This window comes from Ciconia boyciana, chromosome 5 (genome assembly GCF_034638445.1).
Source record: "Ciconia boyciana chromosome 5, ASM3463844v1, whole genome shotgun sequence".
Taxonomy (NCBI): Eukaryota; Metazoa; Chordata; class Aves; order Ciconiiformes; family Ciconiidae; genus Ciconia; species Ciconia boyciana.
In genome coordinates this window covers 85,353,243-85,369,618 of record NC_132938.1, presented here as the reverse complement: position 1 = coordinate 85,369,618, position 16,376 = coordinate 85,353,243, and the positions used below count along the sequence as shown (strand labels likewise).

The 16,376-nt window shown below is 42.8% G+C and overlaps 1 protein-coding gene across 3 annotated transcripts in view; it reads left to right on the top strand.

The window, feature by feature from the left end:
- The window catches only part of ANTXR2 (ANTXR cell adhesion molecule 2), a 123,087-nt gene that overhangs the window by 74,671 nt on the left and 32,040 nt on the right, over positions 1-16,376 (top strand). For all 3 annotated transcript variants that reach the window (XM_072861276.1, XM_072861277.1, XM_072861275.1), the window contains one exon: positions 726-806. In XM_072861276.1, coding sequence (XP_072717377.1) covers positions 726-806 — 81 coding nt within the window. The remainder of the gene's footprint in view (positions 1-725; positions 807-16,376) is intronic.

Genomic DNA, 16,376 nt, shown 5'->3' with positions numbered 1-16,376 from the left:
TACCTTGCTTTCAATGTGTAAAGCAGAGAATACACAGGTTTAGCTGGGAGTACGGATACATCTATTCCATTTTTACAACTCCTTGTAAGTTCTTTCTGACCACCAGAAAGTCCTGAAGACGTGTTGTCCACACTCAGAGGCAAACTCTGCAACCCATCCGTGCGGAGCAGGATGCTTCTGACAAGCATCAGAGCTGCTATGCACGTTCTGCACAGCCCACCTGAGCACTCACAGTGAACCCGCTGCATTCTCTACATGCGGGACTTAGGCGTAGCACGCATCAGCTGTATACCATGGGCCTGGCAGGTCCGAGGCTTCCCGAGAACGATGAACTTGCTGTATACACGCTGTAAAAACAAATACATTTATGTGGGAGAAATCCCAGATGGACGCGTGGCAATTCGGCCCCAAATATTGGCAAATAAACATATTACTTCTAGATTGCTCAGCAGTAAACGTGGGTTAGGTCACAGCCACTCCGCGCCCAGCGGAGGTGAGAGTGCAGTACCTCACATTCACGGATGGGGAAGAGCAGCACCACAGCTGTGTGGTGTGGGTGACACAGCTTAAGTGTATACTTTGCTTATCCAGCTCTAAGGAACTGGTGCTCAGTTCTGCCAGTAAATTTCTCCGTGGATCTCCTTGGACAGTAACTTAGCACGTGTGGTGCGCTCTCCGTTGACTGATTTTATTATACTGAAAGTCCTGTTGCTCTGTTGCCACAGGGTCGACTCGACGCACTGTGGGCGCTGTTACGAAGACAGTATGACAGGGTCTCTTTGATGCGACCACAGCAAGGAGATGAGGTTGGTGTGTGGCGCGCGTTATCTGCTGCGGTCAGCAAAAGAGGGGCATTTTACAGCCAGGCTTTAGCAGCTGATGAACACTGGTAATTCCGTCACCTTGACTAAAGAAAGCACTGCAGCTAAAAGAATGCCATAACAGCAAAAATAACACGTTGGGGAAACAAAGTGCATTGAAAGACGCATCACACCAGCCCAGAAATGTTGCAGAAACACGGATCTCCTGAAAGTAGAGTGAAGGATTCTGTATTTTGTGTGTGTTCAGCTGGAAAACAAAAACATAGCACACACTTCATTCAGTGTAAACTCTCTGTAACAAATGCCCAAACCTTTCTTACAACCAGCTACTTGTAAGAGTAGAGTCTGGCAATCAGAATACTAAAACCACATCAAATTTAAGTGGCCACCAATAACTTTCATGCAAGTCGCTTCACGTAGTTTTGCACTTCCATGTCAAAGGTAACTTTGACAGGAAAAAAAGGTGAGGAAACTTGTTTCTCAGACAGTCGTTTCTTCTGGTACACTCACGACCCACGAAAAAGTGGCCTCCACTACAAAGACTGCTATGACTGGGAAGTAGACTTATTATTTGAACCTTTTATAGTGAAGCTAGATTGTATATTTATGATTGTTATTCCTTAAAAAAAGTACTACTTTAAGTCTTAGCATTTATCTCAGGAACCGATTTATCATCAAGGTATTTAAAACCTACTGGGACTGTTCAGCTTCCTGTGTGTGGCACATCGGAAGAGACGTAGGAGCAAATGATTTCCTCTAAATGAGACAGCAACTTTTTCTCAACAAACTGGCCCCAGGTGGGTGTGACAGATCAGATTCTCTCATGCCACAAAGCAGTAGTGTGTGAGAACACCATTTTTGCAACACACACCATAAAGATGACATAAAAGAATTAGAGGGGTTAAAGGGAGGGAGTCACCTTTGAGAGAATGAGAGGCAGTCGGTATTGAGATTATTTTCCTGGGATGACGTTTGGTACTGTTCTAAAGGAAGAAAAGGGGAGATTTAATTAAGACAAGGACAAGTGTTGGAAGAAGCGGAAAGACAAAGTGCAATGCTGGAAATAGGGAGCATAGTCAAATACTAATGTTATCGTTCTAGTTGTAACGTTAGCAAGTTATTTACTGTTTGCACGAATGATGCATGTTACACGTAGCAGAATTAACAATAACAAATCTACTAACAGGTGAATTCAATGTAAATAGGAATGCAGAAGAAACGGTGCCTAAGCAGGCTAAAAAATTGTCAGTCAAGCTCTGTTTTCAGGATTTCTGACCATAAAGACAGGTAGTTAATGTAAAAATTGCCTGCCAGGGAAGGCTTTGCTGAGCCACTGTGAAGTCAGGCATCCGCCTTCTCTGCACTCAACAGGAAGACATTGACCAACGCCTTGGTTTATGAAAAACAGAGAAGTAGTTCACTAATCTTCAGTATCCCCACTGAAAAAAGGAGTAGAATTTGTACTGGTGAATAAAATCTAAACCAATGGTCGTTAAGGTGTGACCTGTGACACCGTAGGAGTGCAATTTCTGTCTGGCACGGTATTTTATATCTTGGGGGAAAAAAATGAAGTCTTTTTAGTTGTTCATAACTTGCTAGGTAGAGATCCCATGCTGTACCCCTGATGGGTTTAACTCAGTGAACGGATGAGCAGTCACGTCTATGTACGGCGAGACATGCATACACAGACTTACTTTGGAAGCACTGTTATAGTAAACAGCAGCCGCATAGTTGTTTTGTTTTGTCTTCTTTCTTTCAATGTTTAAGAACTCGGTAGTTCCCATTTGTAGCAGAATTCACTGCTGAATTCAAGTCCTTGATCAAGTAATTGAAATTTAGGCATGAAGTATCAAAGCAGAGTGAGCTTTTTCTTCCTCCTCTCTCTCCTCTCCCACCTCTGCCTTGTTGCCAGATAATGCCGAGGGTGGCCCAGTTTGAGGGCTGCACGCAGTTGAGCCAAGAAGCTTTGATTGTGGATGGAAGTCCTTTGAGTCATAAATTTTTCAGCTAGCAATCCGTGAGGTTAGGGAAGCTTGTACAGGTGTGAGCTAGCAGGTTGTCACCGACATCTGTTTAGAGCGGAGGCACAGGTCCTCGGCAGCCTGCAGCGAGGCTGCAGGATTGTCAGCAGATGTAGTTAAGAGTGGCAGAACAGTTTTGGTCTCACATTTGCCGCCTGGGGGCTGAAACACTAAAGGTAGAGTGGGGGTGGACACAGCTGCGCTCCCAAACATGCCTCAGGCACAAATAAAGAGATCTAATATAGTTTGACTCTGTTGTGGTGGGGAGATGAGGACAGAGAGCCACTTCAGAGACAACTTAACGCCGCAACATCTGCCGCCAAGTTTCCAGGGAGTGACAGGGGACAGCAGGTACAGATCGAAGTCCCCACATAAACAGCCTCCATTAAGCCATGAACTCTTTTGAAGGGCTCCCATCAAACATAGTGGAGTCCGCAGCAGGAGATTTTGTTTTCAAAGCCGTGTTTTGTTTTCTGCACTAACAAGATAACTTATAAATGATGCCGTAGCCTGCGTTCATACTCCTGTTTATACTTTCTCTCCTTTTTTTATAAAAGGGGCAAAGAAGAGTGAACCACAGTAGTTTTGGGGTACTTTGATAAACCAGTTAACTGTCCGAGGGTTTTAACTGAGGTTGTGGCAACCTTCAGTCTACAGCGTTACCTTCAGCTGGGAAGCAGAGCTGAATGCTTGTGCCGTTACGGTATCATTGCGGAGGAGCGTCTGCCATTGTTTATGTGCTGGAACACCTCTTCCAGGGAGTCTGTTACTGCGTGAGAACAGAACTTGGCACAGGTTCGCAATGTGAGCATTAGGGTCCTGTACTTTTCTCTAAATCCTTGTGTTTATTTTCCGATTCGTAGTTTAGCACGTAAAGGTAATCATCAGGGTTTTCCAAATTCTTTATACAACCTTGTTGCTTTGTGCAATTTGATAGCGGCTGAGATTCTGATCCTGTGCACAGTTAGGCACGCAAATGTCTTTCAAGTCCACAAACAGCCTATGGCACTCGTATTTAAGATTTTGCCCTATCAGGGTGCAAATATGTGTGACTGGTAAAGGAAGAAAATCCATAGCTAATTCTAGAAGAATGTCTGTAGTAGAACTATACTTCAGCTTTTTTCATGTTACAAACCAGCCTAATAAAAAGGAAGATGCTTTTACTTGTTTTTAATTTTAAGCCTATTAGCATTTACCTGCTTTAAAGATTCTTTTATAATAATGGCTGCAGAATTAATACAGACATCTGTTTAAACTACTGTTACTTTATGAGCATCTCTATGTTATACAAAAGAATTATGTTCTGCATTGTAACTCTCTTAGCATCACACCATTTACAGTCAGAAACACTTTGACAGTATTATATTCTCTGAAATGAGGCCCATGTTACCGTTCCCTTCGTGTTTCTTCTGTAATTCCTATGCTGGGCACAGGCAGAAAATACTAAAACATTAGCTCAGTCTGTCAGTTGTAGACTGCAATAGTACTCGTTAGGAGGCTGAGGCTTTAGGTGCCCTACAACGGAGAGAAAATGCGCTGTTTTGAAACAAAAGACTAACTGCGGTGCCCAGGAGTACCCTAGCTGTCAGTTCCCACCGTGCTTTCCCAGGGTTCGACGGGCAGTTCAGCACCTACCTGTGCAGCAGAGCTGCCCGTCTGCCAGCACTGTTACTAGCCTAGTGCTTTATAACTCACTGAGCAATGTCTGCTTGCCTACAGAGCAATGGGAACAGGAACGAGACTGGTGATAGCAGGATTTTTTGGTTTACTCCTGTTTTCTCTGGAAACCAAACTGTTTGTCCATTTTCTAACCAAGGAGGACCTCCTTCAAGAAAATGAAGGTGATTTGGCTTCTTTTTTAATCACTGCAAATTGTTGAAATGCGTAGAGAAATAACAAGTTACAGCTAGAGAAAGATTACTGTGGCTACTTAGTAGTAGTGCAGTTTCTGGTTTAAAACTTTTAAAAATCAAACTACCTAGCAGGAATTCATACTACAATGTAGGACTCAGTTCACTGGAGCTCCTTCTTCAATGATAGTATGGTATAGCGTATTTCAGTGGAACACGGAAATTATTATGCTCAAGAAATTGTTGACTGAGAGTTTTAAAAAGAAACTTCAGTATCGCTCACATAGCAAAGTTTATGTTTATGCTGGATCTTCTAAATTGCTGCAATGGTAAGAAGATGCAAAACTAGTTATGAAATGTGTGAGATCAGAAGGGAGTTAGAGCACCTCTTTTTCTTAAATGTTTTCTGCCAAAATATTATTTCTGCCATTTCTTCAAGTGGGAGTTTGTTTGTATAGACCTGAGAGCTAAACTGGAGCCAAAGCTTTTCTTAGACTTCCAGAACAGACCCATATTACTGTTAAAATTATTAAGTTCACTGTTACAGAAAGTGGAAGAAAACGTTTTAAGAGTATTCTTAAGCTGCCCTATTCAGACTGAATTCAGAGATCAGTCTCCAACATAAAGCAATGCATCCTGTTGAGTGAAGCACTGAACTAAATCTCAGAAAACCAACAGTCCCTTGGCCTGCCTAAAAGAAAAAAGTCTTTTCTGGAGAGGACACCTGCCCCTTTTGTTAAAATGGCGAGCGATTGGCAAGAGAGACGCACAATTATCAACTATGAACTTACTAGAATTTTCTTGTGCTATAGACCCAGAAGAATATTCTGCAATTAAAACATGTAGATAGTAGTACTTCCTCCAAAAGGATGCTCATCATAAATGGGTGTCACAGCTTCACGTTGTTAAAACTGGATTGCAGGCTACCATCCAGGAGGGTCCAGCCTGTCTGCCTCTCAGGTGCCCCATCCTAGCTAGACTGGTTATCTTACTAGTTGGATTTGCTAGCTGTCAATCAATGAAAGCAGTAGTAATCATCTTCATTAAAAGATGATGTTGTTCTGGTGATAGGAGAAACAAGGATATTTTCCCATCTACGTAGGCAGTCACTTTTGGCACTCCCTCCCTTTGTGCAGATGAGTGCTGTTGCTCTTTTTAAAATGAGCCTTCAGAATTCATTAGTGTGAGTACGAGTGAAATAGTAGAAAGAAATAAATCTACTTGCTAGTTTTAAGGTCATGATGTTTTTAGCCATTTGCCCAGTACTCCCACAGAGTACAACGCACAAAGCGGCTCCGACAGACCTTGCGCGCGCGGGTCCTTGGAGGCAGTACCGTGCTGGTGAGCACGCTGCTCCGCCCGTGTTGTTACCATTGCTGCCAGACAACAGCAGGCTGTGTGGGTGGGCAATGGTCCTGATGGAAGAGCTGTCCTGCCAGCAGAGGATGTAGTTTTTGTGAAGCCACGATACACTTTAATAGAGCATTTGAAAAAGCTAAGCTGCCACCAGGGTGTGCATCCAGAAGAATTCTTGCTGTCTTTATTAGTTTACAAACAGCTATCTGAAAGATGAGTGCTTTAGGCCTCCTAAAATGCAACAAATACACCATACTGGGCATCGCGGTACCTTAAGCTGTGCTGGCAGCACGGGGATAATGCCTATTAAGAAAGGAAAAGTCAGTCTTGTCTGGGTGGAATGTGAATTTGCTACAGCTGTCAAATACCTTCTCTGCCACCTTAAAGAGCGTTACAGTTCTTCCCCCCCTCCAAGCTGTACTAAAAAGAAAACGCTCATTTGGCGGTGCAGTTTTTGTTAATAACTCTTTGTTTCATGGGACGTGATTCAAAAGGGAAAAAACAACTTTGTTTTCTTAATTCCTCCAAACATCTTTTTTATGGAGTGGATTGCAGTAAAACCAGTTATATTTAATCACTACCTGGCTTCCAGTGAAGAGAGGGCAGTATGTGGCTAACCAAACCCAGTCATAAAACCCAGCTCCCAGCTTGGGCACAGCCCTTATGTAGTTTATGTTAATGCCAAGTATCTCATTAGTCCAGCTTACGGAGGGCTGGCTACCTTCAAGAAGCAGCAAGAAGAAAGCTGACAGGTTAATTCGGTCGCTACTCTCCAGAAGAGACGTGACAGCTTTAACTGTCTTGGGCGTCCAGATTTATGAACTAGTCCTATGCTCCTAACCAGATTAGTTCCTTTTCCATTAACTGCTGAAAGTAGGGCAGCTGTCCGAGCGGCTGGTTGTAAATTCGATAATGTCTGCTGTGTTAATCTGTAGGCTTTTCAGATGAAGAAGGCAGCAGATAACAGGATTAAAGTTTCACGACCCAGGGTTTTCACAGCCCGAGACGCGGGCGTAGGGGGATAGAGAATGACTTCTGTCATTAATCTTAATTGATTGCCAAGAGGTTTTAATCTGGGTTATTAATTAGGAAGGTCCTTAACACACTGTCTACATATCAACATCAGATGCTCTTTTGGGACTTCTGGGACATATGGCCTATCTTATATTTACATTCACACAATTTACACATACATACATTTCTGTATGAAGAAATTCTTATATGTATATATGCATACAAATAGCTGTAGGAGCATTTGCATGCACAGAGGCATCACACACTCTTTGGCAAAATGTGATGAAAATGAAAAAAACACTTTGCACAAAGGTTAAATTTCCACACAATAAACATGTATACCTCTATTTATGTTAATCCATTTCGATTATATATGCCATTTATCTAGAGTATCTTCCAAATGGAAATCTTTGATTTGCAGATTTAAGTCGTGTTTAACTAAAGTGCAGCACATGTCTCTGTGTGCCTCCGGCCATTCAGACACATACAGATTGCACACAGAAACATTACCATTTTTATCTTTCACAGTTCAGGCCTTCACTTTTCCCTTCTCTTATTTTTAAACAAATTACTGTTAGACAGCCAGAATGGACAGAGGTGCAGTTATCCATAGCTGCAGCTACATAACTACATGATAAATCCCAGTAACACTGCTTCAACGTTCACCAAAGTACTGTTTGCAGGAGCAAATATTAAATTAGGATTTGAGCATATAAACTAGGCAGGAAAAACAAAAAGTTGTGACAGAGTCCTGGCATTTGAATATTATGCAGATTCGAACTGCGCTACAAATTTCTGCAGTCTTCCCTTTCTTTACACAAGATTATTTACATGACTAATCCCATGTATGGAAACGGAGCCAGGGCTGAGGAGGCCTTTTGTTTTAAGTCCTCTGTGAGTGACAGGAGAAGATTCCTGTTTCTTGCTAAGCGTGCTAGGCCGTGCTGTGTCCTGCTTTCCAAAGCAAAATGCCAACATTATAAGAAGGCAACCATTTAGTTACTCAGGAGCTGAAAAGTCTGCTCTTAAAGTGTTCACAACAAGTAAGAATGGTTTGAGATACTTCAGACTAGAGAGAAGGGTGTAACTGCTGTTTTTCAGGAAGAGAAAAACAGGCCAATAATCAGGGAGGACTTGGGGACAACCAAGTCCAAGAATTTCCCAGTTTTTCCTGGGAAATGGAGATTGATCACTTGGCTCACCTAAAACTACACTGTACAAAGCAGCTGTAGTGCTGTAGGAACCTCTATCCATGGAGAAGCACATGAAACAATCTGAAAGCTCTTTCATCACGTCCTTGGTGGGTCTTGTGTTGCCCCTTGAACCTGTTATGTGCAACTCTTGCTCGTTTTCTGCAGTAAATTGCATTCGGTCTTCCCTAAGTAGACGTGTCAACTATTGCACCACCACACAGGGGCATCCCCCAAAAGCACCCACCTGCCGAAGACTTGCTGTGGTTTTCTGCTTCAACTTGGATTTCCAATTCGCAAGTACTTTGGGTCTTAAAAAGGAATTAATTTTGACTCATTGCTAAGGTATTTCTCTATCGGAGTCCCATCTGTGGAAGACTTACAGCTTATGTCCTACGTCTTCTTACTCTTGCAGCATGTTCATCTCTAGCAGCCTACATAGCTTCATTCGAACTACTGGGCTATGTGGGTATGAGTAAAGTCCAGCCTTGTATCAGTCATTCAGCAGCCACTTGAATCAGTCTGTTTCACTTTGCATCTGAGATGCTTCTGCTGAGCAGGAACAGCATAGTAACAACAGACGTCCCAAGAAGGTGTCTTACTGATTTGGCAGATAATCCATTGTTGTGGTGTCTCAGGAGTTCTGTTACTGAGTCGGGAATACCTCCGTGTTGGCAGATTCAAGAAGAGGTCAGAACTTGATTTCAGACAGTGGCATCATTTCTTCCACCTCATCACAAATTTGAAGTCCAAGGATGAAATTACTTTAATGACCGTGTTTCCTTGACATAGCTCTGTGCCTGCCTTTTCCCTATGAGTCAGAGATAAAGAAGAGGAACTAAAATAATGAAACCACGTTGTAGACCACAAACACCAAGAGTGGATGAAAAGCCCTCCAGTTGCCCACGCAGAATCAGCAAAGAATTTCTTTTAGCTGTGTATCCGTACCACTGTGAGTTTGCTTTTTGACAACATTTAAATGAAAGGATTTTATCTGGAGCAAAAATATTGCATTAGTCATTTAAGCTCCCACACTCCCAAAGATTATTAGCAATGGTGTAGTTTATCGGAGGTGGGATTCTCCATAGCTATAGAAGTGAAAGGTCCCAGGTTCTTCAGAGTGATCTGGCATGTTTTAAAAGATTCAGACTGTGATTTCACTGCCATTTGGAGGAGATCAGTACAAATACTTTATATAAACAGAGACGAGTGATGATGGAAATCAACTGACCAGGAACTAGAGAGGCTCTGGGATGGGAAACTCGGCGACAGAATGAGGTGAAAAGAAATAGGCTAGTTTTCCTTTGACTTCACTGGGCTCTAGTTCTCTAACCAACAGGAAGAGCTTGTGAAAACATCTTGAAAAGACTATTTTTAGAAAGTGAGAGTTTATGTATCACCTAGAAGGTGTTAACGTCACCTGCAGGTAGCTGTGGCAGCCCAGATCTCAAGGAGGCTTACTCGCTTAGGATCAGTTTATTTTAAACCTGTGCTAAATTGTAGCTAATTGAGTTCAGAGTATGCTCAAATATGCCCACCCAGATACTCATTGTACTGCTACAAGAGTCTCTAAAGCCTGAAAGCAGTTGCACATGTTACTCGTTTCATGCATGCAAATTTTCTCATTAGCTTTAATACAACATTATCAAAAAGAAGGCGGGGTGAGGGAGCTGTTCCATTAGCTTGACATTGATTGCATAGCTCTTGCGGAATCAAGGAATGAACAAGAAGATAAAAAGTTGGGAAGGACTACAGCACACATACTGCTGAATGTGACAACTGTATATTAGAGGTGGGCAGTGGGGAGAAAAAGAAGAAAAATGATCAAAATTTCTATTTATTGCTTCTGATCTTTTAACTGTATTCCCATTATTCAAACTTATTTTTGTTCTGAAATCAATTTTTGCATGTCTAAGTCCATTATGAACTACAGATCCATAAAGAATTAACAAAAAACCCTAAACACTTGAGTTACTCATAAGCCACCGTATTTTGTGAACAACTCAGCTGCAATATCTTTATGGAATGCCTTCAAGTAACATACACCTCTCATCTTCCTCTGTTTGTATGCTTTGTCTAAAGGGGAAGCCGCTACCTAGTAAAAGAAGTGACTGTGCCATACGTTGCCAGGTTCAGGCTGACATCCATCCATAAATTAGAGTGTCTCAATACGTTTGAGTTTTGTCCCTCAACAGGGTGACACAATGGCACGCCCTCAGCATTAACATTTAATTTTAATATTGAATGTGCTGCTTTTTGATGGCTTGTGTCATAGCCTTCATGTAATTTAAACACAGTCTTAAAAAAAGTTAATTCAATTACAAGTAATGGAGTTATTAATGCTGCTTCATGTCACTAAGTATATATGAATGCATACGATTCCATTCCTTTCAAGTCACTCTGAAATGAATTTTGCAACTTCTGATAACTGTGGTGGACAAATGCTAAATGAAAATCAATCACTTAAGTGTAAATGAGCTAAGCTCACCATCTTTCTTCAACAGCCTCTCTCGGACAGCTAACCAGATGATAAGTAACAGTTTCACTGACCTATAGCCTTTGAATGTTTAACGTAACCCTCTAAGGACAGCACTTCAACTGCCATTGCATTGCCTGTACTCTAGGGCTCAGGATTTCTCATTCATAGATAAAGATTACTTGTATTTTTGATACACATTTCTATCTGTCGTTTTCTCCCACAGTGTTGCTCTATCTTTATTACTTAGTCTAGCAATCCAAACCCTGAAATTTAAACCAGTTTGATCAAATTAAAAAGGATTAGATTTTCTTGGAATTCATTATCACTTTTTCCCACTGGAAACAACAGAAATTCTTTAATGGTCTGAAATATAAATTTCCTTGCTGGATGCAAAATATTACTGTCTGATCAGAGAAAGTAAATGCAGGTGGAAAGTGCATGGTAGCGAGCGGCACATTTTATATCTTTCTGTGCCGAAGTAGATGGATGATATTTTATGTTATATTATAGTACAACATAAAACCTGCTAAAACTCGGAATGGTTGTAAAATGATGGACAGGTATCTTTAGGAAGTAGAGTATGATCCCAGAAGAAAGTTGATTATTCAGGGCTGAAAATTTTCAGAAGAGCCTAAGGGCTCTTAGGATGTTACTCAGTTCTGCGGAAGGACTTTCCCAGCAAATCCAAGCACACGCCAGCGTTACAAACTGTAGCAGGTCTCCAAATCATACAGAAATCCTGCATATTGCCACTAGAGAACAACTGCTCACCCCAGGAGAGAGATGTTACATTTTAGGGGCAGACCCTTATGTCAGGGCTGCTTCCTTCTCCCTCCCAGTGCTGCCTTGTTGCCCTGTTCCTGGCTCCGTTCCTCAGCTAGCATGGACTGCTCCGTTTGCCCTCGCCACTGGAGAGCTCTGGGTGGCTATCTAAAACCTAGAGTATCTATCACGGTTGAGCCACAACTAGTCGCAGGTCATTTATTTCATTGCATTAATGAAATAACAACACCTATAGACAAAGGCTACTGCCTGCTAGCAGTCAGTTTGAGTCTCAGGCAGTTGATGGGAATGACCTTTTGTTTGTGCAGTCATTTTCATAATGGTATGCAGGGTCAGGCCTGACAACCAATCTGCCATGCATTAGTAGTAGACATCGGTTCCCTTTGGTAATACGACATAGATGTACCCCAAGCAGATGGTCAGAGATCGTAGGTGGCTAATGAACTTGATGGGGCATTTTATTAAGATTATGATAGCAACTAAGTAAGATTTTTCCCTCTGATAACAACATTTATAACAGAAAGATAAGGACGGTGTGTAAAAGGAATAGGAGAATATAATGGACTACCTTTCCGTTGGATCTAGGATTCTGTGAATTAGAATTCTAGATCTCGTTTCTCAAATCTCCTTGTGTTAAAAGTGCCGCGGTACACACTGTCTTGTGGTCAGCAGAGTAAAAGAAAATGCTAATGGATGTAGGTACTAATTGGAGAGAAAGTGGCACAATACCGGCTCCTTCATGGTATTTTTGCTATTGACTCTGTCCCTTTGAATGAGTTAGCCATGCCAGATATTTGAAAGCTAGTTACCATCCTTCCCTCTCTGGTGAAGAGAAACAGAGAGAGAAAAAAAAATGAAAAAGGAGCAAATTTCAGTAAGTTTGGCCTTGCAAACGCACATCAAGGACTTGCGTATATAGGTGGCTGTTAATACCTACCTGCCTGTTGTGGATTTGCATCCCTTGAATCTTAGCGAGCAGAGCACAACAGTCCTACGTTTTTTTCCTTGAAAGTCCTTCCTGCCCCTAGCATTTGCTTTTTTGGTTTACAGGCATTTAAAAAGTTTTCAGACCTACCAAACCGAAATCCAATTTATCCTCCCTTTTTTGCCTCCAAATTGATGGTCTGCCTTCATGTCCAGCTTTCCCCATAATGTTTTGGGCTAGTCTCTGCGGACCTGACCCTGGGGGTGCCGTCGCCAATGGCATCTGCTTAGCACTGCTCCTACTCAGGGCCAAATCAATAACCAGCACAAAGCCATCAAGCTTGGAACAGCGCTTTATACCATTTTACGTTTTAAATTCCTGCCAAGTATAACATATTTTTACTGAATGAAAGCCGGTTTCTCTGTGCTAGATAAATATTACAGCTGTGGCTCAAATTGCAAGTGAAATTCTGTGTTTTGACTTCTAAAGGTTTGGTGGTCTGGGTCACGAGTATGTAAGAAATCCCTTTATCTCCTGGCATATTACTGCAATTCAGCTCATCCAGCCTGTTCACACTCAGCCTGAGTGGAGCGATGCTAGCTGGGGATTAACCTGCACAGCCGATCCCCAGCTATGGCACCTGCCTCCCACTTTGGGTCACTAAAACACACATCTCAGGGTTTTCAGTAGGGATTGCAAAATTTCCTCCAAGGGCTTGTCTGAGGACGAGTAAATATAACTGGTTTTCAGCTGAAATAATTATTTGTTATACCTGATTTATACGGTGGTTCCATGTTAAAACTCAACTTTCTGGCTGAGCGTGCCTGCTGCTGACTTAGGTCTGTGATTGCCAATGCTGCGCTTATGCTCAACAGTGGCGAGGGTTTGGTAGCAACTTGTGAATGTAGCACTGAAAAATACATTCGATTTAGGCCTTCCAGAAATGCAGTTTTAATATATTTCAATAGTCCAAAAAAAGGTAAATGGAAAGAACTCTTCCTATTTCTTTAAATTTATATTTCCTATGTTGATTGTAATTAAAGCCCTTTTCTTAAAAGTCAGCCACATGCTCAGTTGGCACTCTGTGAATACTCTCTTAGGCATGTTCAGTGCATGCTTTATGTCAGTCTTTCCTGATTTATAAGACTATAAATGCTCAGCCTAGGGAAAGAAAAATAATATTAGGCTTTGGCTCAGAAAAAGTCAGGAGAAAACCAGTATACGGTATATCCCTACAGCAGGGAAGTTTTGTTGATGAGAGTATGCTTTACGGTCACATGTTTTCATGAAGGCAGAAGTACAGAAATTTGCCCCAAATGTGCATCTCTGCTCTGGTCACAATCAGGTGCTCCTTACTGGAGTTTCAGTAAACATTTGGATAATGAAAACTGCCCCCCCTGGAGCGAGGGCCGCAGGACCAGGCCTCTCCACGGCCTCTGGAAACCCCGCTGCCATACCCGAGATGGTAACTGCCGTACCACTAAGGTGGACACGATGCGTGGAACGTCTGTGAGCTCTTTTCTCTAGCGTACTACAGTACTTGAGTTTTTCAAAATGTTACACCTACTTACATTGTACACCACCCCGAATTTGTAAGAAGAAATGCTACAGAAGGTGGTTATTATTAAACAGAAACATGAGGCTGTGAACTGTCTTAGCACACACCGTAAAGTGTACCACAGCAGCACTGATCAGTCTAAGCAAGAGAACCTGTTCCATTTATTGAGCCCGCTGTCTCTTCATGCTGCAGCCGCCTCTGCTGTTCCAGACAAAGACCAGCATGCATGGGCCCTGGTGCCTCCTCAGAAGCAACTGCAGTGGTTCTCTCTGGGAGACGCTCCCAGCCAGGCCGAATCCCCGTGTTACCGAGGGCACAAGGACAACTCACAGCAGCAAAGGGTCTGCCCGCTCTCCTTTTCTACCAGGGATGGTAGGGGCTTGCACTGACGGACATTCAAACGTTTTCCATCTGACACCTCTTACAGTCTGCTTCCCAGGCTACTGTCTCCACCAAGATCACAACAGAGATATAAATGCCGCTGATTGGAGTGGAGGTATAAAAGGCACTTAAACAAAAACAGGAGGAAGATCTAAGAGAAACAGAAAGCATGCCTTTCAACTGGCTCATTTTTGATTTCCACTCAGCATTTTCCAGCAACTGGGCCACTGCCACACATACAAGTTGCAGGCTCACCGAATGCAACATGTCTTCCCTGGGCAAAGCAGCAGGGCTTTCCCCGAGTGACAGTGGTGGTAATTAAGACACAAGAGATAGGGCAGCAGGTTTCTAAGGGTTACAGTGTCTGAGGAGGATGATGCAATAAAGATTGAAACCAGTGATAGCATCTGACGTTTCTGTAGAGATGATGTGAACACCAAGTAATGAAGGCAAAGCCGCCTATGGGATGAGGGAAGAAAAGATGCCTCTAGGGAGCTCTGAACAACAGCTAGGAACAGAAGGCTACTGATACGGGTAAGAGAGTTCATCTTCCATTTTTAGTGGATGAAAATGGGAGAGTTAAACTCTAAAAGCAGAGACAAGGACATCTGGTGCAGAAGTAGTGCAACATAAATAGGTTTGCTCCCACAGCTCTGTCGAGTGTAGGTAAATGTCACTCTAAGTAATATCCCCCTGGTATTATTCTCCATTCCCAGGGATCTTGCTACAATACCAGGCTCAAATGGTCACTAGAAAACAGAAGCAGGTATCATTTTTAAATGCTGGGATTTCTTCTATGTGTTAACAACACACATGTGCAATACTGCGCTGGTAAATCTTGTGGAAATGCCCAATCAGTATGTTCTTATTTGTCATGGAACTTAAGGCACAGAGATTTTACCTTGTATACAGCACAAAAATCAAGTAGTGTCAGATCGTGCGCCACACTAGACTGGCCTATACAAAATCACATGTATTTATCAAAGACATGCACTGCTTAGCGTTAGAATGTCATGGCATGAAAGGCTTTATTCTTAAGATGGCTCTGAACAACAGTTTTATTAATATCTGCTTTACCTACTGTATTAGACCTAAGCCTCCTTGGAGACAAGATGGTGGCAACATCTGTCAGCCCACTTGGGAGAGGGACAGCTGTTGGAGCTTACTGCAGCCCTTGTCAGCATTAACGACCTGCAGTTGACACTGCATCCCAGCCGCCCTCCTCCAGTGTACAAGTACTGCATTGGAATAATTACCATGTGTCATCCCCTGTTTCACACACATTCTCCTCTTGGTCAGCCCAGACACACATGTGACCTGTGCCTGGATGCTAAACTGATGTTGACTCTCTCTCTCTGTGTCTGAGCTTCTGCGTGTGCGTGTGTGTAATGGACACGCACACAGCTCACCTCTGCACGCACACGTTCGGTGCTCAGGTGGTATCGGTGGGTAAGTTCCATCAGTGAGGGTCAGACTGCCCCTCTGTCCTTCCTGAACTCCGTCAGATGTAAGTCAACAACATGCGAGGTGTCCAGCCTCCTGCAGAGCCTGAGTAGCAAGGTGAGCTGCTTTTATCAGCTGTACCATGCTGCACAGCTCTACTCCCCTCCCGGCTGTGGGTCTCAAGAACACAGAGAAACCTCTTAATACATCTGTACCCAGTTCTCTCTGTCTCTTTGGATTTGTGGGTCCTATGCCCAGGACATCTTGATTCTGAGAGCTATGCAGGCACTACACGATCCGTCACTTTCTGCTTCCCTGCCGTAGCTTGCTGTTTCCTAAGCAGTGGATGTCCTCAGCATGTGCATACTCTTCACCGAATTGTGAGGTAACTCTCAACGTCATTTTAGTGGAGGACTTGAGTGGAGTTTGGAATAGATGGCATGTATCTTCACAGCTCAGTTTCTCCGTCCCTCCTTTTACTCTTCTGGTGTTAAGACTCCCGGGCCAGGCACATCTTCGTGCGGATTGCATCCTGTGGTACTGGCAGGTCACCCG